The 26605-nt window shown below is 43.3% G+C and overlaps 2 protein-coding genes across 2 annotated transcripts; one reads left to right on the top strand and one right to left on the bottom strand.

Moving 5' to 3' along the window:
• The first annotated feature begins 7385 nt into the window (after window positions 1–7385).
• fzr1b (fizzy/cell division cycle 20 related 1b) lies at window positions 7386–13316 on the top strand. Its single transcript, XM_084911535.1, has 14 exons — window positions 7386–7624; window positions 7976–8156; window positions 8280–8381; window positions 8466–8529; window positions 8646–8773; window positions 8990–9072; window positions 9176–9359; window positions 9443–9508; window positions 9596–9698; window positions 9883–10064; window positions 10447–10680; window positions 11829–11933; window positions 12375–12467; window positions 12574–13316. The coding sequence occupies exons 2-14, from the start codon at window positions 8079–8081 to the stop codon at window positions 12613–12615; spliced, it is 1464 nt and encodes a 487-aa protein (XP_084767661.1). The 5' UTR covers window positions 7386–7624; window positions 7976–8078; the 3' UTR covers window positions 12616–13316.
• Window positions 13140–26578, bottom strand: LOC146367253 (importin-13-like). The gene is made up of 21 exons (XM_084911531.1): window positions 26203–26578; window positions 25600–25725; window positions 24830–25470; window positions 24608–24748; window positions 24350–24491; window positions 24095–24261; window positions 23848–23968; window positions 19637–19784; window positions 19244–19425; window positions 19137–19163; window positions 18818–18952; window positions 16652–16798; window positions 16416–16496; window positions 16195–16332; window positions 15991–16087; window positions 15867–15919; window positions 15719–15785; window positions 15551–15609; window positions 15354–15443; window positions 15048–15229; window positions 13140–13580 (listed from the first exon to the last, which is right to left on the bottom strand). Exons 1-21 carry the CDS (start codon window positions 26269–26271, stop codon window positions 13487–13489), a joined length of 2907 nt encoding a protein of 968 aa, XP_084767657.1. The 5' UTR covers window positions 26272–26578; the 3' UTR covers window positions 13140–13486.
• Between the last annotated feature and the right edge of the window lie 27 nt (window positions 26579–26605).

The raw sequence follows: 26605 nt of genomic DNA, 5'->3' as shown, positions 1-26605 counted from the left end.
TGTTTTGAAATCATGCAATAGTGTTCAAAATCAAACCTTAATAGAACAAAAAATGTTCTGTGAGTTTTTGAATGATTAGTGATTCATTCACTAAGAGGGGGAAGTGTTCTACAACATTATATACAGAAAGTTCAGCAATCCCTTATAATCACTTAAGTAAAGGGAGAAAAAAACTGCCAACGATGACAAAAGGAATAATGAAAGCATTTTGTCAAAGAAAAGTGAGAAAGCTCTCAAATCTAATGGCTAGAATGATTTTTATTTATCAGGTAATAACACTGTTAATGGAAAAATGTAGTCACTGTTAGCGTGACTACAGTGACTACATTTTTCCATTAAAAATGTAGTCACTGGTATTACAGTCACCCCCCCCCCCCCAAAAAAAAAAACAAAAAAACAAAAAAAAAACAAAACAAAAAAGGCAGCCAATTGTATTTCACTGAGCTATACTGATTGCCACACTTTCCTTTTAGACTCACAAACATGATCTGGTGTGGAAATGATCTGAATCACACCAAATGTATGTTCAGAGGAAAATGCCAGAAGTGACAGAAGGAAAACAAACAACTGGATTCAGCCCTCAGTGATGTCACTTCCCTGCACTGACAACAGTGACTGCTCTTCCTGCTGATCTGAGGTCAGCATAGCTGGACATCAAGCCAGCAATGTAAACAGGAAAGGTAGAGATAGTGATGCTATGCGCTGGGCCCTCAGGGCATTCACTCTCCCATGGCTTTGAGCACCTTGACCCAAACAGATAAACATCTGAATACGTGATCAACAGGAGCAGAAACATGAAACGATGGCTCTGACAGTTTTCAGTTTGTGGGCAAACTCCACAAGACAAAGCAGCATAGACTTAACTAACGACATTCGCTGATGTGATCTACTCATGATTCATGCTGAGAATAATCTCCTGACAATCTGCAATAATAATACTAACATTTATTTATTAAAACCTGACAGTGCCAGTCTGTCTCAGCTCCGTTCCTGACATGACTCTGCTTCCCCTAAAAATTCCGACAGTTACTTTATTGCATTTATGCGGTGACCAAGGTTTAAAAGGCACTCATTACTTAGCTATGAAAATTACCTGGTTGCACAAAACTGAGAAAGACCAGTCAAGAGGTCCTTTGTTCAGCGCAACACGCACTGATTTCAAATTTACAGCTTTAATGAATCACCGGTTACATTTTGACCGTGCTCAGAGTGTTTCATTTATTTTCGTTGGAGTTTTTGGATGTCTCGATGACACCAGGAAACCCTAAACCATCCTCGTCTTCCTTTAAATTCAGCAGAAAACTAGGTGACTGTTTATGGTAAACACGGGCGCAGACAGGCTTCCATGGGGGTGGTCCATACTGCCATAGCAATAGGCAGGGAGTTTGTTTGAAACTCTAACACAAACCTTGCGGTTTGCTGGTGACTGACGTAAGCTGGGCTGGAGGCAGCCCGCTCCGGGCCTTCGACAGCAGCACCGTCTGGGTTCAGGCTGGGCAGGACGCTCTTACTGCCAGCAGATCCAGTTGACAGCCACTCAGCGTCCGTTCTCCACTCTTACCAGCCAGGACCCGAAAGGGCCCGCGGCCCAGGGCCAAGGCAGAGAGGAAGAGAACCACTTCCAGCAAAACAAACCTGCTCTCTACATATCCACTTTGTAAAAACAAATGCCTTCCTGGAGTTTCTCCTGGCCAGCTGCTGTTTGTTTTTAGTCAGGTTGACAGTAAGAAGTGAAGTCAACTGGGCGTTCAGTGTTGGGGGAATGTGGGGTAATATGAGAACGGGGCATTCTAGGATAATTCAACAGCGCTCCAGGCTTTGTGTGTGGATGGCACAGATCATCTCAGAGTGGCTGAGACAGATGGATAAGGAAGTGAGCTCAGAAGGACACTTCTTCCCCACAACAGAATATGATGAATTTGGAAAAGATCAGATGAGGCAGCTAAGCTTCCTCTAAGGCCTCTTGTGTGTGTGTGTGTGTGTGTGTGTGTGTGTGTGTGTGTGTGTGTGTGTGTGTGTGTGTGTGTGTGTGTGTGTGTGTGTGTGTGTGTGTTGTGTCTCATTGACTCTAAAATGCAGGATTGGGACAATAACAGGATGTGTCCTTCCCAGAAAATGTCACAAATCATCGAGTTATCAAACGTGGCGGCAGTCATCGTAGATATGCCATTGTTTCTCTGAGTGTGGTTTTTGCCTTTGCATGCAAATGCCTCAACTACTCACAAAAAGCATTAACCGTGTATGGCAGCAGTTATATAATGCACAGAACGCACAAATCCATTAAAAAAAATAAAGTCACAACACATCTGAACCATAAAGGACTCTTTCTCTCAACTTTCCATACGTGCATGCTGGCTTTGAGAACTCCGAGTAACACTAATGAGGTGTCGCCTCTGAAAACACGGTGATCAGCTGTGCACAAGAATTACACTGACCAAGCTGGCTGTTTGTGAAGAAGAGGCTCCTGTGATAGACGCTTTTCCAGGCAACCCTTGGACATTAGCCTGTGTATAAGGCTGTCTGTGTCAGATCACATTTAACCCTGATGCATTTAAGGACAAAGCATCGGCCTGACATTTGTGCTGATTCCTCTGGGCTCTTTACCCAGAATGCAGCTTGCCTGGGAATTGCTCGGACATGGAAGGGAACATCCCTGTGGGAAGGCAGCAGGCACACAAGAGTACACAGTGAGACGAGGAAGAAAAATAAATAAAAATAACATGCACGCATACTCAGAGATGACACATTTGGTCACATGCATACATAAAGACACGCTGAAAACACTGTGACACTGTGATAAAAGTGTGAAAGAGATGGAAAGATGGAAGCATCCCAGTCCAGACACAGAGACACAACAGAAGCATTCCAAGCTTTTAAATTCAGCTTAGATGTCTTTAATTTCCAAACATTTTTTTCTGCCACAGGAGCTAAACCCTGTGTCTTTTCTTTCTTAGCGAATGAGCTTGGCTCTGTGAAATGGGCTACGGTGTTATCAAGACCAAACTCAACTGTCAGCCAAATCATGTTCAATCTGCATGTGTTGCTTTTGATTTTACCCAGATCAATAGCTGTCCTTACTTGACTTAAACACACACACACACACTCAGAGGGAGAGGGAAGGGGGAGGGCATGCAGATCTGTGGCTCTGGTGTGTCAAAGTCAGCGAGTGCGTGGGAGGAAACGTTCAACATGAGCTGCCGTGGCAGCCTGCAGTGAAGGGAAAAGAAAGTGAGAAAAAAAAGAGAAAAAATAGTGGGGTCTATAGCACACTGTTTGCTGTGTGCGCCCTATTTGAAGGTATACAGTAAGCTGAATCTATAAAGGTGAGATAATCCTCTACTATTAAAGGTCATTGCTCCAGACTTGGGTTTAACTCTGGCCTGTGATTCCTGCCTTTTTAATGTTTCACCAAAACACACAGTTCAAATTCATGAGAAAAATCACTGGAAACGCAGCTCAGATAAGTAAATAATATCGCTTTTTGTGTACCTGACTTATCAAACAACACGTGACGCTGCCACTAGGATTTGAAGATAAGGTTGTATTCGAGTCACTGTGCATCAGCACAAACCTTTCAACAAGCTTCTCTCTACAAGCTCTCTGCCTGGAATAATGCTGAGTCTGCTTTCAACACCTACACCGTGACAAGTAAACGCTCTCTCTCTTTTTTAATTTTTCATCATTCTGAAACTATTATATTTCTTGTCATCGCAGATGAGATGAGATTAGTCACAGTCCCATTGTTGTTTTGTTGTGAATTCCAGTAAGGATCCGAGAGCGTCACCGTCTGCAAGCGCTGACCCAACTTCCTCTGTGTGCACTCAACAGAAATGATAAGGCTTCCACTTCCCCCTCCACCCTGACTCGGGCAAACAGCTGCCCTGCAGCCCCAGACTGGGCCCTCTGTGTCGGCATCGGGCCTGACTGCACGTTGCTCTGTGTGGACTTGATGGAGCAAGCAGATAAGGCGCACTGTTGTGGCTGGGTTTCCTTTAAAGCAGTATGCGATCGTTGGTAGATAGGTTCTAGCAAGTAACCCCTATGTTTGAATCCCTTTGTGTCTGCTTGTGTGTGCATGTATGGACTGAGTATCATGGAAAAGTACTCATATCCTCCATTTAAACAAAGCAATATAGCGGTCCAAAAATACGTCATTATGTGCACGTGCAAATCTGTTTCTTTATCTTTATTTTTTTATATAATTATCAGCAAAATCTCTTTTAAGCATCAAAAGTGAAAACACTCATTCAGTAGAAAATGATGACCAAACATGATTGATGGTGTTTTTATTTGTGTGTGGTTTTTATGTCTAAGATCCTTGTTTATTCTTGTAAATGAGCTCTAGCCTGCAGGATTTCCAAAGCGGTTATATATCAAGTACAGAAATGACCTCATGACTTTGCACTGCTGTACCTACTCCAACCAGTCCTTTATGGACACTTAAAATATCTTTATGCAACTGTTGTTACATTTGTTGCAATCTTTGCTGCCCTCTTGGCCTGATCTCTAAAAAAGAAAATTACAATGAGACTTTTTAACGGGGTAAATAAAGAATATATAAAAGTAATTTTTATATATAACACCGATTTCAGCTTGTACCTCATGACAAAAATGTTCTTTCAATTTCAAAATGATTTGACGTCAGATATGATTGACAGGTAAACAGGTTCTTTCTTTATCCCAAGTGCTACTACTGAAGGTGTTACGGGTATCAAGGAAAAAAAACATGGGTTGAAGCTTACAGAAATTAATAAATTGTGAAACAGCTACAAATAATAAATAAATATAGATTTAAAAATTTTTTTTTTTTTTTTTACAAATATATCCTAAAAATATATAAAATGCCAAAAAGTGATGCTAAAAGATGACAGAAGCTTAAAACAGCAGATAAAATACTTAAGATATGAAGTTAAAATAATGGATAAACTCTTGAAATACATAAAACAACCACCCCAGTAAAACCTGCCTAATATTGCAGAGGTTCTGTGCTGCGTTGGCAGCAGATCTTTTGGTTCCTGTGGCTTTGATGGCTGCCTCAGCGGATCGGCTTTGTTCCAGTCCAACTTGCTGTGCTTGGCCAGATCGGAAAGTAGGGACTTTGGAGCTGAGTCAGCTTCGCTTTTGCTTTGTGTTACTTTAGCTGTTCCCCAGAGGTCTGTGCAGCGCCTTTCTGATTGTAACTGCTGCCGCTGAGCAGTGCCATAGTATGAATAGGTATATGGGAGTCTGCAACAATGTTTGGGTACGTGATGTGCAAAACTAAAAATCTACAATCAAAACTAGGACCCATAGTTTCCCCATTAAAATGTTCCTTTCACTTCACTGGAAAGTAGTGGCTCTGATAGTTAAAAGCAATGGCTAAACTGCTACTCTGATCTTTACAGTTGCAAGAAAAAACTCTGGGAAATCTTTGGAATCGTAGAAACATAGTCAAGGTGTCTGGCACAGCTTCACCTGTTTCCAGGCTGCACAGAGAAGCTTAAAGCTCTTCAGCTTATAGTCCTCAGCAGGGATGACACACACTCATTATGCATCATCACCGAAGTCCATTGACACAACAGGACTCAGGTTCAGCTCTGCCGGCCTTTCCCCCATCAACACCCTTCCAGGTTTCAGTTATCATTGCCCTCATGGGCAGCTGAGGTGCCCCAGCAGGACAACGAGGTCTCAGATCAAGGATTTTCCAGCACCCTTTTCTGGGACTCTGCCATTGGCATATAAATGTTAATAACAGTGAGGGCCCGTTCTTGACCCAAGGAGCGAAGCTACCCTCTCACTCACTGGAGAAAAATCCTGTGTAGAGGCACCGACCAGCTCTGGCTCTTTCCTGAAATACTGCAAAGAATGAGTTTAACTACAGTTTTGAAGTTCTTGCACTTTACCTGACTGTCTTGTTTTCAGGTTAGTTTATTGACGTGTTGTAAAGAAATGCTGCATTTTCCAATTCAGACATGCTGACATCCTACTGTGTTACCAAGGTAACAAATCAGTCCACACCATGATGAGGTTTTGATGTTACTGTGCACCACCTTTGGCTCAAGGTCAACTTTTGCCTCCTCTGTCCACGGGACATTGTCAAAGAAGCGTTGTAGATCATAAGGGTAGTTTTTAGCAAAGCACAAAGACGTAATTTATTACCATCATTCTTACTCCGTGTTTGAGACTGTTACACAGCATAACGGTGTGAGATTTGAAACAAAAAGTACAGTGAAAAGGAGACACGAAAGTGACATTTAAGCCCTTCAGAATTCAAGGAAACACAAAAAGGAACTTAGACACAAGCTATAAACAGTGCCTGTGTGGCCCACACCAGATCTGCTGACATGTAAATGAAGACCGAGTGTCTCGAAGTATGTCAGAGAACAGCTTGGCAGACAGCTTGGCTCAGGGTGCAACCAAAGATGCCAATTCCTCGACTCCACTCTACCATGTCAGTCACTCTAATTAAAACCCCAACATAATAGTAAGGCCGTTTTCCTTTCTCTGGATCCTTTTACGTGTTTTATCAGTTTGGCTCAGAAATATTATATGAAAGAGCCCAGAGAATAGACCTTTGTCTGTCTTTTTAGTTTGCAAAGTGCCCGCCCCCATTGCTTTTAGGCAAGGGATGTAAAAAAAAAAAAAAAGTAAGATTACTTCACTTTGAAGTTTCACACAGGGGCCCCTAGCCAAGCATATGCTATCAATACTCAGACAGCCTGACCCAAAAACTTTTGATGGCCATGCAGCTGGTGAATACGAGAAGTATGCTTTAAAAACTGGTTAAAATTGAGATCTGTAGAATTATTCTCATACATAGCTCTCTGGTGTCTACACACCAATGTGAGATAAGAAGTTGCATTTTCCTTCTTAATATGTGCACGTTTAAGTAAGTGACAGTTAAAACAAATATAAATAGAATAAAGAAAATGTTTTTAAAATTAAATTTAACTGATGCACTTGGTGACGGTGGGAAGAAAAAACAGGAAGAATAGGAAGACTCCTCTGGCATAACCGAGCTCAGGTGAAAGAGGGGGAGACAGATTAACAATGACTAATGATTAAATGCGTAAAACGCATAAAATAAAGTTAAAGGTGTTGTTTCTCTTGGAATTAGGTTTTACTCATTTAATCAATATTCTTTTTTTGTTTTCCCTACTATTCTCGCTTAAATCTTTCATATAATCTATTTTAAAAAGGAAAAAAACAAACAAAACAACAACAAAACCCCGAACAATAACAACAACAACAAGAACAACAAAGAAATTGGGAACTCAAAGAGTCGGGTAATTTTATTTTACAGTGCAACAGCGACATCTTGTGTCCTTACGAGGAATCACAAGCTACGCTTCAACGATGCAGTGAACATCTGTCGCCAGCGGGCGTCGCTGTTGAGTCATCTGCGTTGACTGCACAGACAGCAGAAGTCAACCAAAGAATTTCTTCTACAGCTGTCGCCATCTTGCTCCAGAACATAAACAACACCACCGAGTCCCGTTAGCGTTTGGGTGTACCGCTATTTTTCTTTTTTTTTGTTTTTACTTTTTTGATTTTGGAAGAAAACAACAAGTCTTCCGGCCTCAGCGCCGATCCTTTCAAACGGAGATGATGTTTGATGTGGTCACCTGAGCCGCCGTGTCAGTCGGTATGACAGTCGTCAGCTGATGTGCGTTGCTTGTAAATTGGTTGTTGTGTGCGCGAGCATGATACCATGACAACGGTGCGGCTGTCATTAGCACACCCTGAAGCATTTTATTTTAGCTTCATATCTACCCGCTTTATGCTAGTTTTGAACGCCGTAAGCAGAATTGGCTTTTCAGTCGTGTATGTTTAAACCAGCTGAGCTTAGACGATGACGCCAGGCTAACCAGGCCGTTTGGTTTGTTAGCCGAATAAGCTACTTGTGTGTGTGCGTGTGTGCGCGTGTCTTTGGATAGCGCACATTGTGTTCTGGATGGGTTCTGCTGTGAAATAAGCTGAGCCGTTTCTTACACAGACATGGGGATACACTGCGGATTTCCTTACCGGGAGGGAGCGGAGGTTTAAAGGGGGGCGGGGAGAGCAGCAGAGGGGGCTTGCTGCTCGTCATCCCCGAAGAAATGGATCAAGAGTACGAGAGACGGCTGCTGAGGCAAATCAACCACCAGAACCTGCCCGCAGAGGCCCGCCTGACCAAGGTGAGGAACAGAGAGCGATATTTAACACGTTTCAGCACGGCGGCAGAGTCTTCTCGTGTGAGTGTGCTGTTTTTTATTAGCACTGATCTTTAGTGGACTGCTTATCTCTTATGTTCATCCTAGTGTTTGAGTGCTACCTGCAGTCCTGTCAGTGTGAAGTCAGGGGACCGCTTCATCCCTACTCGAGCTGGAAGCAACTGGAGCATCAACTTCCACTATGCCAATGTGAGAGGTGTTCGTTTGGTTAAACTAACAGTGACAGCTCAGTAATCCAGGCCAGTGGTGACATACCTTTCACTTTCTTGACAGGAGAACTGTCGCTCTCCCAGTCAGAACCATAAAGCAAAGGACGCCACTTCAGACTCAAGCAAAGGTCAGAAGTCTTTATTATTATTTGTTATGTAAATGTGTTATAACAATCATTTAAAGTCCAGATCTGCACCTCTAACACGAGCATTTTCATCACCGCTCTCACTGCCGCCTCTCCAGATGCTGTGGCCTATGCTGCCCTGTTGAGGAATGAGTTGCTGGGGGCCGGGATCGAGACGGTGCCAGACCCTCACACGGAAGACCGGCGGCATGCAGTCCTCTCGCAGGACTCTCACAGTCTTTTTAGGGTAAATGACAACGGGGGTGTGGGTGGCCATTAAAGTGAATTTAAAGCGACTCCTGCCATGGGCTGTCAGTGTGATATTTACATCCGGCTGTCATAAACATTTCACGCATGTATTATGCTGTTATTTTTGACTCACATGCAAGTTGGCCATAAGAGACAACGTCCGTACCAAAACCTGGTGGCAGTTTGTAACTGTGGTTCTGCTTCCTCTCTGCAGTACACTGTCCACACTAAGAGAGTGCCTTTTGATAATGACAATGAAGTCTCACCATACTCCCTTTCTCCACTTAGTAACAAAAGGTATGAAATGTCTCACACACACACACTGCTCACTCATCAGGTGTTTGAGCCATGCTTTTTTCATGAAGAGGGGTTTAACATCTCCATGTTTTGTTTCTTGTAGTCACAAGCTGCTCCGCTCTCCCCGCAAACCAGCCCGAAAGATCTCCAAGATCCCCTTCAAAGTGCTCGATGCTCCGGAGCTGCAGGATGACTTCTACCTCAACCTGGTGGACTGGTCAGCAGGCAACCTGCTGAGTGTCGGCCTGGGAGCCTGCGTGTACCTGTGGAGTGCCTGCACTAGCCAGGTAAGTGGGGGTGTGGGTTAGATTTTAAAGAGGTGCGCTGCAGATAAGGAGTACTGGAAGTGCTTATTTTTGTGTTCAAACAGGTGACGAGGCTGTGTGACCTTTCAGTGGACGGAGACTCTGTTACGTCAGTGTGCTGGAACGAGAGGGTGAGCAAGCGACTGCTGCTTGTGTGTGGCACGAGAGAGGAGAGTACAGACAGGAGAACAATAATGTGTGGGTTGCTCGTGTTTTAGGGGAGCCTGGTCGCCGTCGGGACGCACAAAGGTTACGTTCAGGTGTGGGATGCAGCAGGAGGGAGGAAGCTGACCAGTTTGGAGGGCCACTCAGCCAGAGTAGGTCAGTCCGAGCAGGAGCGAAGTGAATTCAGTCAAATGTGATTTGTGCATCTCTCGCTGAGAAGCCGTTTATCCTGCTGCTGGTAGTGGTTTCAGGAACAACCGTCGCTCTGAGCCTTTAAGCTCATGCTCAGCTCTCTTTATCTGGGGCATGAGAATAAGAGAACCTACCCTGTGTGCCCAAGGTGCCCTGGCGTGGAATGGGGAGCAGTTGTCTTCTGGCAGTCGAGACCGAGTGATCCTACAGCGGGACGTCAGAACGCCGCCTTCTGCTGAGAGAAGGCTGCAAGGTCACAGACAGGAAGTGTGCGGTCTCAAATGGTCCCCCGATCACCAGCACCTTGCATCTGGAGGCAACGACAACAAGGTGAGGCGACTAAAACAGAACACATACTTAAGGAAAATTTTAGGTTAGAATCAAAGTAAGCAAATTCAAGCTGTATTGATATCTATATATTTTAAAGCAGCTGTTCGTACCTCTTTAGCCTCTTCTAGGAGTAGCCCTTGAATTTTTGTTCTGAACTGAGTGGTCTCTTTTATATTTCTGCCTCCTTATAAAACAAATTGACTGGGTTTACACTAGAAAATATCGAGGGTGGTCTCTGCCCATGGAAATGATTCTAATGGCTGCCACAGCATGTTTTTATTGGCATAAACTGTGGTGTCAAAACTTGTCATTAAGGGTCTTTATGGAAGAAAGAGTTAAACTCAAAGCTCTCCTTACTGACCTCTTCCTGCCTTTTGAACAGTTACTGGTGTGGAACAGCTCCAGCCTTCTCCCTGTGCAGCAGTACAGTGACCACCTGGCAGCAGTGAAGGCCATCGCCTGGTCTCCGCACCAACACGGGCTGCTGGCGTCAGGCGGAGGCACGGCCGACCGCTGCCTGCGTTTCTGGAACACGCTGACGGGTCAGGCTCTGCAGAGCACAGACACCGGCTCCCAGGTCTGCAACCTGGCCTGGTCCAAACACGCCAACGAACTGGTGAGGAGACGCAGACACGCACTGCCCAACACTCTAAGACGTGACGTCAGCACAGCAGCGTCTGGCTATAGATAATGTCATCAAGCTAGTTAGACCCACTTTGTGAACACAGTAGCTCAAATATTAAATTAGCAAATCAGATCCCGTTTGGACAGCTTAATATAGAGCCAGTTACTAATGCGCACATTGCACCTATGTTGTGTAATGCAGCGTTCGGTTTAGCTGGAACTGCGACCCCTGATGTGCTGAGTCATGGTCAGTTTTCATACTAGCTGGTGTTGGTTTTGTATTGAATTACATGATACTTGAAAGGCGTTTCTACTGTGCACACATGACAAAACCCTGAATTAAAACAGCTTAGTTACGCTCGACGCCCAGAGATGGTTGCAAATTGAAGTGAGCAGTATGTTGAAGGTGTTTCAAACTAATAAAGACTTCTGCAGTATGTTATTAAATTCCAATATTATCGTCTTACACTGGTGTTTTCTTGGAAAGAGCATAACCATCCAAATGTGGTCTGAAATTTCATTTCACTAGCTGGGCCCACGTCCTCATTTATGTTTGACAGTGTTTTAGCAGGAAAAAGTGAAAGCTTTGACATGAATGGAGCTGCGGTTTGGGGAAGGAATCGAAGGGGACTGGCGATGGCTCCCGGGCCTGGCAGATCCCCATGCACTAAATAGAAGTGAAGAAGTTGAAGAATGGAGAACAAGGAGGGAGGGAGGGGCACATAAACGAGAATGATCAGCTTGCAGAACTAGGGGAACCTCGTGTTTGGAGGCGTGGTCCTGCTCCTATTCCGATACATAATCTCCAATAAAAGTGGTGTTTAAAAAGTCTTTAAGTATAACTTCCTTTTTTACTTTTGCTGTTCAAAGATCACTATGACTGCATAAAAAAAATCAAGAATTCATACACTGCTTATGTTTAAGTGCCGTTCCACTCAGGAACATCAGTACCGCATCAGACGCTAAACTGATGACGATCTGTGCTGTTTGCTTATTACATTTTTTTTTTACAAAATCATCAATTTATATATTTATTATACAATAAATCAGGATGGGACATGGTTGGAAGCTCCCCCTTGAATGCTTGGCAGAAGCATCCAACTGCAAAGTGGTAACTGCAATGCTGCTCTTTGTTTGCAGGTGAGCACACACGGCTACTCTCAGAACCAGATTCTGGTGTGGAAGTATCCATCGCTGACACAGGTGGCCAAGTTGACGGGACACTCCTACAGAGTCCTGTATCTGGTATGATTACACGTTCTAAACGAATCACTAGATAGTTGCACTTTGATAACTTACACACTTCTTGCGTTTGCATACATTTTAATTCAGTGTGCAGCAACATGCCGAAGTAAAACTGTGCAAGAATCACTCTGTTACATTTAATGGACATTAAACTAGGGATGCATTTAAATCCTGCGGTCTGCTTCCATTAGTGAATTCCACACTTCACTGTTGCATTATTTTTCACAGTAATAAAGAGGTAATTTGTGGTATTATATAAGTAAAGAAGCTGATTTTATAGTATGTCTTCGCACCAGTTAAAGCTCATGCCTGTGCTGTTGTTCTTACTGCATTCAGTGCATGTAAATCAAAAACATTTTGAGAATATTAAAGGATCTCAAAACTGTCTTTGTAACTGTCCTGTTAAATCTCTCACATGCCACATTTTTTCTGCCCTCTCAGGCTGTGTCACCAGACGGGGAGGCCATCGTCACAGGAGCGGGAGACGAGACACTACGATTCTGGAACGTCTTCAGTAAGACGCGCTGTACCAAGGTAGAGTAAATTATCCGAGAACTTTATATTCTTAATTTCTGAAAATGAGTAAAACTTGATGCATTTTAATGTGCTTCACACTGTTTTGATGAATTTCTCTTCCCAGGAATCAAAGTCAGTACTTAACCTCTTCACGAGAATACGATAGTAAACGGCCCGGGGGTCGGGACGGTCCTCTGGAGGAGCCTGCCGGGGTGTGGCTGTAATACACAGAGTCAAACAACGACACTCAGACTAGCCTCGCCGCACAAACTCTCATCCTTTTCTACAAAAGGATGGAGGCAAAACTTCGACGGACAACTGCCATCCCTCACAGTGATGTCACCGATTCCAGAAAAAAAAACCCACACACACAGAAACAGCAGTCTTTTGTCACAATTTGTTGTCTGCTTATCAAGTTGATCTCGTTCTTTTTTTGTTGTTGTTTGTTTTTTCCCATTGTGAAAAGTGATCAAGTCGTTTTCTTATCTATCAGCAGAAGTACACCTGTGCAAGAGTTCTAAGCTAAGTAATGTAATGTAAGACGTTTTTAAGAGGCGCTCCTTTGTAACAGAGAGAAGATAAAGCCTGACCTGGGTGGTTTTCTTTCGTTAGATAATGTGTGAATATGATCTACAGCAGTATGCAACAGAAGAGGGAACCACAAATAAGTGAACAAACACGACCGGTTGCTCAGGTGGCTGCAGCAGAGTTTCATGTGTTTATTGTTGTTTTGTCAGTGTTCATAGACACGAAGCACAGGTTTGGAACCTTGCGCATTCCTGCCTATAGATACGAAAATGCCACCCTGACTCTTATTTCATTTTATCCTGCTTTGGATATTTTATTAAAAAATATGTCGCACAGAGACTCGATTATCTTATAAGTGTCCACTCAGTGTGTCTGTGGGAGCGTCTTGTTTTCCAGTCGTACTTTCTTAAGTCTCATTTAGCACCAAAGCGTTTCTGAAAACGAGGATGAGCTGTGGGCCTTTCTCAAAGACCCGGCGAGGAAGTCGGATGCAACGCTGGCAGCTCCGACTAGTAATCTGAGTATCCAGACCCCTGCGGACCTCGGCAGAGCAAAGCGAACTCCTTCACAATCTCCTTAACGCGACGCTTGTTGGTTTGTTCCCTTAGAGAGGGAAAAAAAAGAGAACAGATTTGGCTGTTGGACAGATTTGTATTTGAAATCATCTCCAAAGCTCATTGATCATAAAATGTCTTTTTATAAATGGGCCAAATATCATAAAGTCATGTCTTACATCCTAATTTGGCATCAGTAATGTTTCGAATGCGTTCACATTACATGCCGATACTTTTGTGTCTTTATCGTGGAATCAAACAAGTTTGTAACACAGCAAAACTACAGACAACACATTTAAAAAGTTTTTGTTATTAACAATTATTTATTATTAGTTTTGATTGAAATAAAAAATACAGATCCAGAAGTAACTTAATATTTTACAGCTAGAGTCCACATAAGAGTGCCTGACATGTACAGCATCCTTAATGCTGATGTTTCAGTGTTACATGAGGTTAAATGTTAGACCAGCAGAAACGAGCTGAAACTGTTACCTGTGTTATCAGCAGACTGATCATGCAGCAGTTTTTCCATAACTGCTTATGTTTAAAACTTTGCTGGTGACTTTTGTGTATTTAGTTTCTGAATAATTTTACTATTTTCATCATAGCAAAAGCAAAGTCTGAAAAGAATAATATACATTTTCTGTTTTTCTGAGGATAATAAGACTTAATACTAAAGAGGAAAAAATCTGTTTTGTTCCATTTTGCCATCGATGAACATTACACTTAGGTCCATGATCTCTTGGACGATACAGCTTTTGCAGTTTTGCCTCTGAACGCCAGCACAGTGGATTTTAAATCAAGCAACAGAGATGTGATTAAAGGGCAGACTTTCAGCTTTAATTCGAGGGGTCTTATAAATGTTTTATTAATTACAGCCATTTTTAGAGGCTCAAAGAGAGATTGGAAACTGACTGACAGCAGTATCCTGGTCAGGTGAGGCTTGTTTCATTGTTATTTCATGACAAATGAAGCAGACAGATCATCTGAAGTTGACTTTGTATTTTATATCTTTTGACTGTAATTTTAAATATGAAGCACAAGGATACGTCAGTGCAAGTTGGTGAGGACACCACTAGGCTGAAAAACTTAAATAAAGCTATCAGAGAGAGAACAACTTTGAGAGGTGTAAAATCTACTGTATGGTTTATTTTTAAAAAGCAGAGGAATGCACTGGACAGCTAACCGACACCAGAAGACCACAAAGGACAAAGTGCATGATGACTAAATACTTTCATGGTCAGGAAAAACAACTCGACAGCATTCTCAATGTCTACAATCAAGACACACTTTCATGAGTGGAAATGCAGAGGATTTACAACAAGGCGCAAACCACTGGTTACATTCAAAATTTGTTAAACCCTCGAATTAAAGCTGAACCTCTGCTCTTGAGTCATATCTTGACTGATTTAGAAACCACGGTGGTGGAGAACAGAGGAAAAACTACAAAACAATAAACAACTTGTCCATTAACCGGATAGGTAATACTTCTCTACCACTTGGTGTTGTACTTTACCTTAGAAGCTGCTGACTGAAGGTGTGTTTCTGCTCTGCAGTGAGCTGGGCACAGGGGAACCCTGGGGTCTGCAGTGTTTCTTTGAGCCACTGAGACAGCAGGGCCGGGCAGTGCCTGCTTAGATTGAGCAGCACCTCAGAGAAGTGCTCCGTCAGACTGCTGGGAGACTCACCTCCAACCGCCTGAGAGAGGAGGAAAAACGTACAATATGTTAGCATTAAAAGACAAATTCAGTGCCAGAATGAAAAAAGAAACCCATGGGTTTAACGAATTGAGGTGGACGCTCCGATACTGTCACTAGTTTACCTGCAGAACGGTCTCTGTCAGGAGCTTTCCATCCCTCTGCAACACATCACCAAATGAGGGCATGTCTTTACAGCGACTCAGGAACTCTGTCTGCCAGGAATAGGGTAGAAAAGGTTAGTTACACGAGGTGAGAAATTCAGTTCTGACAAGAAACGTGATGTTATATGAAAGTCTGCACATTTTTTGCCTCAGCTTACAAAGAACTGGCTGGCAGCTTTTACTGTGGGTGTCTCTGGAAACTTGAGTGACAGAATCCCTGCAGACAAACATGACTGATTCAGCGAGTGACTCACACAAAGGCACTTTTGCAGGAACTGTAAAAACAATGTAAAATTTTCTTTTCATGAGCATGCGGTGATACTCACCACAGTAAAAGAGTGCTTTCACATCGAACTGCTCAGACAGATACAAATCAGGCTTCCTTTTAAGAATCTAACAGACGAGAAGACATGGGTGTTGTAGTCAAACAATGAATTTCTTAGACGCTCCTAAACTCGCACGGCTTCCACCAACCTGGGCGTGAAGGTCCATAAACGATTCAGCAATGTCAGGATGATCTCTCGGACCTGCCGAGCAAGCACACGGTAAGAAAAGCCCTGATTCAAAACAGGTGCATTTCCACGCAGCCTCTTATTACCTTGCTGAAATATAGTGAGCGTGGTGGATGTTAACACTTCAGTGAGGCTTCTGATGTGAGGGATGTGATGCTCCTCTCCAGCAAATATGTGAACCATCTTTAAAACAAACAGAAACAAAGAGACTGACATCTGAGCCTGTGAGAGTCTGTGTCAGAGTCAGAGGAGTAATACTTTAACTCTGGCCTGTGTATGCGGAGGTGTACCTGCCGAGCCAGGTCCAAAGCCGAGGCTTGTGGGAAGGTGCTATAGATCTCCCCCAGCATCTCTCCCAGCTGAGGAACCATGGGTCCAAAATCATGTAGGAGGGTTCGAACTGATTTATCAAAAACCCCACACACTGCCTGGTAGAGGGGGGCGCAGTGGGCATGTGTGAGTCATGAAACACACATACACACGTTTATGCAAGAGGTGAAAACCCTCCTACCTCTACCACCTCCGAGTCATGGAGCCATTTGCTGAGGATGGTCTGGATCAAAGTGAAGACTTGTTGTAGCACAACGACCACCTAAGTTTACAAAAAAACAGAAAAGAATAGTTTTTAATTTAAAAATATTAGCATAAAAGTTCTATATATGAACTTAGACACTTTGTACCCACAGGCATAGTGGGTTTTCTAACTGTTCTCTGCTAATCAAGCTGTTGTTTTTCCTCTGAACTTACTGGGTTTTGCATGCTCTGGGGGACTGGGAGTCTGGAACTGGCTGCTCCCTCTAAGCAGTCTGCCTGCCTATTGATGTCCAGAGTGGTAAAGAGACTGGCCAGCATCCCCACAATGTGGATGATGCTCTGTTTATTAGTGGGATTCAGCTGTGGGGAGAGAGAAGGTACATGGGTCTGATATGTACAGCACAAAGCTTGAAAAGCTTAAAAAATAAAGGACAAGTAACTGTCAAGTGTCAGAGTGAAGCTGCTGCTGTTACTGTAAAAGCTGTGCTAAGTATCTGAGTGTGAAAAGATGTTTTTAACATCTTAACTGACAAACTGCGCATCGAAATGCATTTTATCTGTACTCTAACAACTCTGGATTACTTGCTGTGCTCTATTTGCAAAGGAAGCATTGTTACTCTTTCTAAATGTGGATATGTTATATAACAAATGACTGTTTGTGCACTTTCATCACTGTTTTCACTTGTTTGTCAGTGCTTTAAACTGGAGGGAGGGGGGGGGACATGAGTGGAAAAACGCTGATGTCACATTCACGCAGGATTGTGCAACAGTGCAATCAAAATGTGATGACAGCTGTGGGGTTGCCCCCATCAGTTTTAATTAAAAAAAACCACTCAGACACAGAAGTTCCAGGTGATGCAGAACTGCTTCAGAAAAACAGAAAGTTCTTCTTGTTTCTCATGAAGTAAATGATGAACTAATCAAACTAATCACACTAATATCTATTTTACTTCAGACCAAATTGTCACCAGCATTAAAAAAACAGCAAGGTCACCCAAACAATTCGTAGGCACCAGCACCTCTTCTGTAATTGTTAATTCAGTATCACATTTGTATCAGTTACAATGTAAGAATTTTCACTGTTAAAATAAAGGACCGGCAGCGAGACTTGCCAAAAAAATACAGTACTATGCTGTATATAATAGAAGCTTACCAGTATAATTATCAGTACAACTGTATGTATCTGTATCTATCATGTAATGCAGAGTCTTCACTGTTGATTAGTGTTTGCACCCCATCCTGGCATTTAATACAATGATGTGACAAAGAAGTTGTCCACAGGACTCTCTGCAGTCCTGTGGACACTGAAGCATCTTGATTCTTTCCTTTTGCACTTAATCTGTTTTAGATTTGCTGCTGTGTTTGGGATCATTGTCCTGTTGCATGACACAGTTTGGGCCAAGCGTTAGCTGTCAGGCAGATGGCCTCACATTTGTCTGTAGAATACTTTGGTATACCTACGAGTTCATTGACTTCTGCATGGTCCTGTAGGTGTGAAACATGCCTAAATCATCACTCCTCCACCACCGTGCTTTAGCGCTGGTATGAGGTATTTGTGCTGATATACTGTGTTTGGTTTTTGACATGATGATGTGCTCTATGGCCAAACATTGTTTGTTTGAATGAGGACATTGTTCTATTATTTCATTGGTTTGTTAAATTCAGCTTTACAAGATTTACATTTTTTTCAGATTGTGAATAATCGTTCTGACTGTTTAATGACGGACGTCAGATTGTTTGGAAATAGTCTTGATGGGCAGCTATAATTGCTTCTCTAAGATTATTGCTGGCTGCTTTCGTGTTTGCCGTTGTGTTAACACACACCTGAATGTTTCAGAAGCAGCAAACTGCCAAACCTGCTGCTTTTATAGAGGTGCTCACACTTGCTGATGATCAGCTAATCACATGATGATGTGATTAGCAGCACTTAGCAGTACCTGTCACTTTAATTCCTGTGGATGTATTAAGGATGGACTTAGTTTTTCACATGACTGCATATCGATATGGTTTCACTCAAATTGCACTGACTTAACATTGAGAATTTATACTAATAGGTAAGTGATGGTGTTTTGTCTGCTATGTGTTATTAAGACTGGTCACCCTATACAGTAAACACTGGAATAAACCATTACAGACTATTACAATACTACCCCCACCCACCCACATTTACACATATACAAACACACTCAAAATAAACCAGACACTAATATTCTGTAGAAAATATACAAATACTGCTGCTATTATTTTTTTCCTCAAAGGCTTCAGGATGTTCTATATTCAACTGTATTTACAAAGAATTGTAAACTACAGCACTTCCTGTTTCTTTTTTTTAAACATCAATTTACTAAAGCATATAATTATTATTATTTTTACATTTACCTCCTGCTGGGCCAGTGCATCCAGCTGCTGGATGTGAGGCGTGATGAGTGAGTGCAGTCTCCCTAAAATCTCCTCTGATGGCAGGGCAGACAGCAGGAAACCCAAACCCTGCATCAGCCACATGCACTGGCTGCTCTGCACACACACACACACACACACACACACACACACACACACACACACACACACACACACACACACACACACACACACACACACACACACACAAACAAACACATAATAAATTCCACCCTCAGACAGGGAGGTGATATGGTCTGTGTTTCAAAGTAACTGTGACTGTTTAAGGTTAAGAACTCACCTTGTGGACTTCTTTAACCAGTACATCCTACAAAAGCACAGTAAACAAATCACCGCATGGTTTAAAAACCCTGATTACGTGTTGCTGTGTATGCCTCTGTGTCTGACCTGTGACACCGTCAGGATGTCCTGAGCGTAGGGGCCGAGGTCATACCGGCACTCCCTGCAGATCCTCTTCAGTGTAGATACACTAGACACAGACAGCTCTGGCTTTGCAAGGCCCTGAAGCACCATAGGCAATATGCCACCCAGCATCACCGGGTGGTCAGCCAGCCACTCAGCAAGTGAGCCTGTTCGACGAGGGATGTTAAATTTCCGTTTGAGCATAAACCCAAATCACAGTCACAAATCTACGATCGTAAAAGAGAGCCGAGCAACCAAAGATCTGTTTCCACAGACCAAACAAGAAAAAGAGAAAATAAGAATTTTCTTTTAAAATAGGCATAACTTTTTACCATGAACAAGGACAATATCATGCAGGTGTCTGAACATACACTGTACCTATTGTGTACATCACAGTGTCGGCTAGCAAAATGTTGCTGATGTTGATTCTGGGGATCAGACCAATAAGACCGGGAATAACATCAGAGTAGTTCACGTCTATGGTCTCAGCTATGGACTGGAAGCCAAACAACAGCGCCTCAGTGTCCTGAAGATGGAAATAAACAAAGTCTAGTGTTAGAGACGACATGAAGCATTCCAAATTGCATAAATATAGAAATAGCTTAGCAGCTCAGATTCTTTTATTTTATTTGTATAATTAAACTTTCTTGCTGTTTTTATAATTTTTTTTAATGATCATTTATTGTATTCATCTATTTTATATGTGGATTTTTCTGTTTGGCATCTGTTGTGGACAGTAAAGGATGTCTCTTTACTGTGCATATGACAATAAAACTTGTCATTTGAAAAAAAAAAGACACACAGCAATCAAAATAAAAAAAGAATAAAAATAAAGTAAGAATTTACTTCAACAACTGGTAAAACACGATGTTTGTAAAAGCTCTTAAACCCAACTAAGCTGAGATGATAGAAACAAACAGTCTGTTACACACACAGTCAGATAGCAAGCCACACATTCAGGAGCTGTAATATGTTTAATAGATCTGTTAAAACAACTTATGTATATAAGGCTATAAGGCTACTATAAGGCTCAAAAGATGAGATTATTTTGAATGGTCTGACTCACAGCAGTTATAAAGGTGCAGACTTATTCTTCTAAATCATAAGTACAACTGAATAATTAAAACAATAACAATATCCCTAATACTCAGTGAAACATGCTATTTACTTCAGTTCTCTATTCCTAATGCTTAATGAAGTAGGAGTGGATCATGGTGAATTGTGCTACAGTTAGCTCTGAATACTGCTTTGAAGTCCTTGAACACTCAAGATAACAAGTGTGGGCTCTAGTAGAGAGCAAGGAGGCTGTCCTTTCTTCTGCAACATTAACAATGCTACCTTACAGTTTTATTTTCTCTTTCAGTGTCAGTCACTTTCTCTATAGATGGCTCAGCTGAGCACAAATCTTTGGTTCGGTCAAAGGGAAAGACTAATATCTGCCCCAGATGGACACCTGGAAGATCTTATTTTTGTTCTAAGAAGCAAGCACCAAGAATGGGTCACTAAAGAGGCCGGCACCATGTCATCACAGTTTTATAGAAGGACAGACTGAAACAACCAAATCTATTTGTGAACTAATTTACAATTTAGTTAACACACATATGCAATAACTGCAGGTTCATTACTACAGGTGAAACAACTTTTACAGTCTCATCAGTCATCAAAGAATAATTTGCAGTTTTAGCTTAGTTGATAGATAATCCTAATATATATGAGTATATATATATATGTATTGCCTGGAATGACTACAAGAAGGGTCTGTCCCTGTGTGTTAGCCCTGCAACAGACTGGTGACCTGTCCAGGGTGTACCCCGCCTCTCGCCCTATGACAGCTGGGATAGGCTCCAGCGCCCCCCGCAACCCTGAAAAGGATAAGCGGAAGCGAATGGATGGATGGATGGATTACAAGAAGGCCTATGACTCAATGCCCCACACATGGATCCTGGAATGCCTAGAACTATACAAGATCAACAGGACCCTAAGAGCCTTCATCAGGAACTCAATGGGGATGTGGCGGACAACACTAGAGGCCAACTTCAAGCCCATAGCACAAGTCACCATCAAGTGTGGGATCCACCAAGGAGATGCTCTGTCCCCACTGCTGTTCTGCATAGGCCTGAACCCCCTCAGTGAGATCATTGACAAGATTGGCTACGGATACCGACTACGGAATGGAGCAGTTGTCAGTCACCTCCTGTACATGGATGACATCAAGCTGTATGCCAAGAGTGAACGAGACATCGATTCACTGATCCACACCACCAGGATATACAGCAATGATATTGGAATGTCGTTCGGACTGGAGAAGTGTAGTCGGATGGTAACAAAGAGAGGGAAGGTAGTCAGAACTGAGGGGATCGAACTGCCAGAAGGCAACATTGCAGACATAGAGGACAGTTACAAGTACCTGGGGATCCCACAGGCGAATGGGAACCATGAAGAGGCCGCTAGAAAAGCTGCAACCAACAAGCACCTGCAGAGGGTCAGGCAAGTCCTGAGGAGTCAGCTGAACGGTAAGAACAAGATCTGGGCTATCAACGCCTACGCCCTGCCCGTGATCAGGTACCCTGCTGGAGTAATAGGCTGGCCAAAGGAGGAGATAGAAGCCAATGACATCAAGACATGGAAGCTCCTTACCATGCATGGAGGGTTTTACCCCAAGTCCAGCACCCTGAGGCTGTTTACTAAGCGGAAGCAAGGAGGCCGGGGACTGGCGAATGTCAGCACCACAGTCCAGGATGAGACAACGAACATCCACGAATACATCACAAAGATGGCCCCAACTGACCGCGTGCTCAGTGAATACCTCAGGCAGCAGAAATCCAAGAATGAGGAGGAAGAGGAGGTGCCATCATGGAAGGACAGGCCCCTGCACGGTATATACCACCGACAGATAGGGGAGGTGGCTGATATCCAGAAATCCTACCAGTGGCTGGACAAAGCTGGACTGAAAGACTGCACAGAGGCACTAATCATGGCAGCACAGGAACAAGCTCTGAGCACAAGATCCATGGAGGCTGGGGTCTATCACACCAGGCAAGACCCCAGGTGCAGGCTGTGTAAAGATGCTCCAGAGACAATCCAGCACATAACAGCAGGGTGCAAGATGCTAGCAGGCAGGGCATACATGGAACGACATAACCAAGTGGCCGGCGTAGTGTACAGGAACATCTGTGCCGAGTATAACCTGGAAGTCCCGAGGTCAAAATGGGAGGTGGAGAATGACCGAGCTAAGATCCTGTGAGACTTCCAGAAACAGACCGACAAAACGGTGGTGGCTAACCAACCGGACATAGTGTTGGTAAACAAACAGAAGAAGACGGCTGTAGTGATCGATGTAGCGGTTCCCAATGACAGCAACATCAGGAAGAAGGAACACGAGAAGCTGGAGAAATACCAAGGGCTCAGAGAAGAGCTTGAGAGGATGTGGAGGGTGAAGGTAACGGTGGTCCCAGTGGTAATCGGAGCACTAGGTGCAGTGACTCCCAAACTAGGCGAGTGGCTCCAGCAGATCCCAGGAAAAACATCGGCGATCTCTGTCCAGAAGAGCGCAGTCCTAGGAACAGCTAAGATGCTGCGCAGGACCCTCAAGCTCCCAGGCCTCTGGTAGAGGACCCGAGCTTGAAGGATAGACCGCCCGCAGGGGCGAGCGAGGAATTTATATATATATAATATAAAATAAATATAAAATCTCATGAGTAGGGTGAGAAGCTGGAAAAACAGAAGCAGCTGTTTAGCTGAGCTGATTTGATCAGTTCTCCTGCACAGCTCTGGGACCAGCTGGTTTATTACTGCTCTGTAAATTCCAGTAGCTTTCCTGACTTACACAAATGAGTAACTCATTTATGTAATTAAAGAATTTATGCTTTTATTATTTATGCGTTTTTTTTTATTAAGTAGATGTTGATTGGACTGTGAAAATAATAGTTTACTCTTTTTTAAGTGACTTCAATTACTTTGCCTCTTGTTTGGGTGGTTAATGTCTTACACCTGGACTACTTTAAAGCCATGACAAAGTCATTCATCTTTCAAAGACCGATGGGTTGCATGCAACAGGAAAAAGACCCTCCCAAAAAATCTGCACACTTTCAGAATAAGAAGCCTTTAGATTTTGAATGTAACTAAACAAATGTCTGCACACATGGTTTTATATAATCACAAGTGGAACTAAGCGATGCTTTGTGACCTGTTTTCTGCCACTCGGTCCTTGTATACAAGATAGATCAAAATCTAGGGAAAAATACAAAAACCTCAAACTGCTGCCTCCACTTGTGTAAATTAACTTTTCAGATGAGCAGTCTCAGCTGTTTTAGAAGGAGAAAAATAAAGTACGAATATTTGAACTGTATTTTTTCCTTTATTTATTATACGCATGTATTATATGTATGTATGTGACGATTTTAGAGGAATGCAACCTCTTTGCCATTTATCTCAATGGCTTTCTGAAGCACCTGAATCACTTGAGTAATGCTTACTTACTTTTTTAAGGTTGTGTGGTTTTTACAAGTAAATCAAAAGCTCATTCTATGAAAATTCAGTTAATACATTTTCATTTTAAGCAGCTGAATAGGAGTTATTCAGGGCATTACCTGCCATACTGCTGACTGCTGGGGGTCCATCAGTAGTCTGCCAAGCCTCTCATAGAGGTTACTGAGCAGCTCTGCCCCCAACATTTCATACACGTACATCAAAGTGTCCGAGATGTCGACCCTACAAAGTCAGGAAAACATATTTGTAAAGTTGGTCTTGGGCGTTGAAGAAAGATTATCAGTGTAGATTATTAAAGTCAGCCTCCAAATTTCAATCAAACAGAAAAAATATTAACACCAGACCCACCTGTAAATACGAAACTGCTCTTTGTCATCAGAGGACCAGGAGGCGTACTCTTCCTGGGAGGGATAGTGGGATTTATGAAGCAGCACGTCCACCAGTTGGAAGTAAACCGGCCTGTAAACCTGCAGGTAAACAGACTGCTTCTCCTCCTCAAATGACAAAATGTCATCCTAAAAATGATAACAAGCTGATTTTGTAAAAAGGAAGTATAAATCTTTTGTCCTAATGGACAACACGTTAATACTTCACTCTCCATACCTGCAGAGTGTACCAGAAGGTGAGAGTAAGAGAACTTGTGGTCTCATTAACTGGGTAGTGTCCAGGGATGCCCGTGCAGAAGAGAATCATGTTAACCAGAGCTAGGTATTCCTGCCAGTGGTCCACCTGTTCCAACAGAACTCTGTCACAGGGAAAGAAATGTAAGAAATAAAAGAACATTTCAGACATAAAAGACAAATGGTGGAGCCCAGGTACAGGGCAGAGAGTGTGTGTGTAGTTGTGTGCTACTCTGTGTACCTGGAGTGTGTTTCCCCTAAAGCAACTGCAATTCGACAGATACCATGTGAGGTTTCCATGTCCCCATCCTGAGCTGCTGTCTTCAGTTGGTCATAGAGGCCCAGCACCAGAGGAATCAGGCTCAGTAGAGCATTAATGTACCTGCACACAAATGTTTGGAGTCATCCACCCATATACTGCATGTCACTCATCATCACCTAATCATCCAGCTGTGCTTCTCACCTTTGGCAGTCGGGCTGTGAGATGGCGTTAACTATCGTCTCCACAGCTGCGTCAAACAGCTCTGGGTCGGACAACGCAGTGAAGCAGTCCTGGAGCAGTTCCTGGATTTCCCCCAAAGGCACATCTAGCGCCACCCAGCTAGACAAGCATTTGAGCACCTTCTCTTTCACCTGACTCGATGAGTCCTGGCTCTGCATGAGCTGTCGCAGCAGAGGACACACCACTGCCCACTCTCCGGCAAGAGCCTCCCTCAGCTGGCCTCGCCGAGCTTGAGCCAAGCGGCTGCTCTGGAACTCCTCTGGAAGCACGGTGAGAAGCTCTAGCAGAGTGAGACAATGTGTGTGGGGGTCCTGAGAGGCCTTTGCTCCAGAGCCAGCTTCAGGATCAGGTTTGTGCGGTTGGAAAGCCCTCACCATGTCCGCCACCGGCTGAGACCAGGCCTGGGGAATTACGTTAAGAGCCAAAGAGGCCAGTGCTGCACACAAACGAGTCAGCACCATTTTAGGCCCAGAAGAGAACTGCAAGATATGGCTGAGCAGTTGCGTCCTCAGGCTCTCGTGCTGGTCTGCAGCGAGGTCACTCCAGTGACGGGAGATCTTGGTGTGCAGGGTGCTGGCACCGAAGAACTGAACCTCTGGGATCTGCAAAGCGACACATTCACACACGGCTGCTCTTAGTTTCACATTCAACCAGGCTGTATTAAGTTGTGGTGCCTAATGTTTGTTACAGAAAAGTGAAGTGTGGGGGTAAAGAGGGGAAAAACTACAGACCTTGTCAGGGCAGAGCAGAGCCCAGCAGAAGTGCCAAGCCTGTGCAGAGGCCTGGGCCTGGGTCAGCCACTTCTGGGCTACATTCTTATGCTCCATGTCTGGATCAAAGTACAGCTGGTAGAGAGCCTGGATGGAGAAACACATACCAGTGCAGAGAACAAAGTAAGCGATGTAAGAAGTCAAAGGGATATGCCGAGAATATTTTAGCACATAAAACTGGCTTTAAATTTGCAGGGCAACATGTACAACAACCACTAATAATCATTAATAATGCTGGATGGCCAATTGTTTGAATTTACTGAAAAATGTGTTGTCACAGCAACTAATCCAAAGCACATGTGTTAGTTATTATTAGTACAGCAGGTGCTTCTAACTGGCATCATATTACAAATGCTACACTTTGCCCAGTCTCTCTACGATGAGCAAACTACAGTTATTTACATGATAAAAAAAATCTTTTCACTAATTTGGTATGAAATCATATTTATATCAGCAGAATGTGCTGCAGTTCTTTTTCTTCCTGGGAAAACATGCTGCTGTTTCCATTCCATAACTCAAACTTCCCAGTTAAATGCACGAGTTTTGACTAATATCCTAACTTACCGACTCCACATTCTCCACCGTTAACTCCAGCTCCACCGCGGTGCCTCCCGGGTTGCCTGGAGGCTCCATCTGGCACAGGGTGAAGGTTTCTTTTACTGTTGCGTCTGGATATCCTTTACAACTCAAAGCCTGAATTTTTAAGGAAAAAAATTAAAGGAGAATTCGGCGTCTTCCAAAGTGTGTCAAGACAACGCTGAGAGAGGACGCAGCGGGTCATTCAGCTGTCTGTGCGGCGCACAGGTGGGCAGTGCGCTCAGCCCTGACGACACGCTGACCTCAGTGGGAACTGAGAGGCGGTTGAGCCAACCACCTTGTTGTGAGCCACAGCAAGACACTGACACACATTCAGCTGTTTGATACGGTAGACTAGTTTTCACAGTGATAAACAGCGCAGTAAAACTTG

Source organism: Perissodus microlepis, chromosome 18 (assembly GCF_051167445.1).
Source record: "Perissodus microlepis isolate ML-2025 ecotype Zambia chromosome 18, ASM5116744v1, whole genome shotgun sequence".
In the NCBI taxonomy this organism is placed as follows: domain Eukaryota; kingdom Metazoa; phylum Chordata; class Actinopteri; order Cichliformes; family Cichlidae; genus Perissodus; species Perissodus microlepis.
The sequence above is the reverse complement of the archived record's forward strand: the minus strand, read 5'-3'. Positions and strand labels throughout refer to the sequence as shown.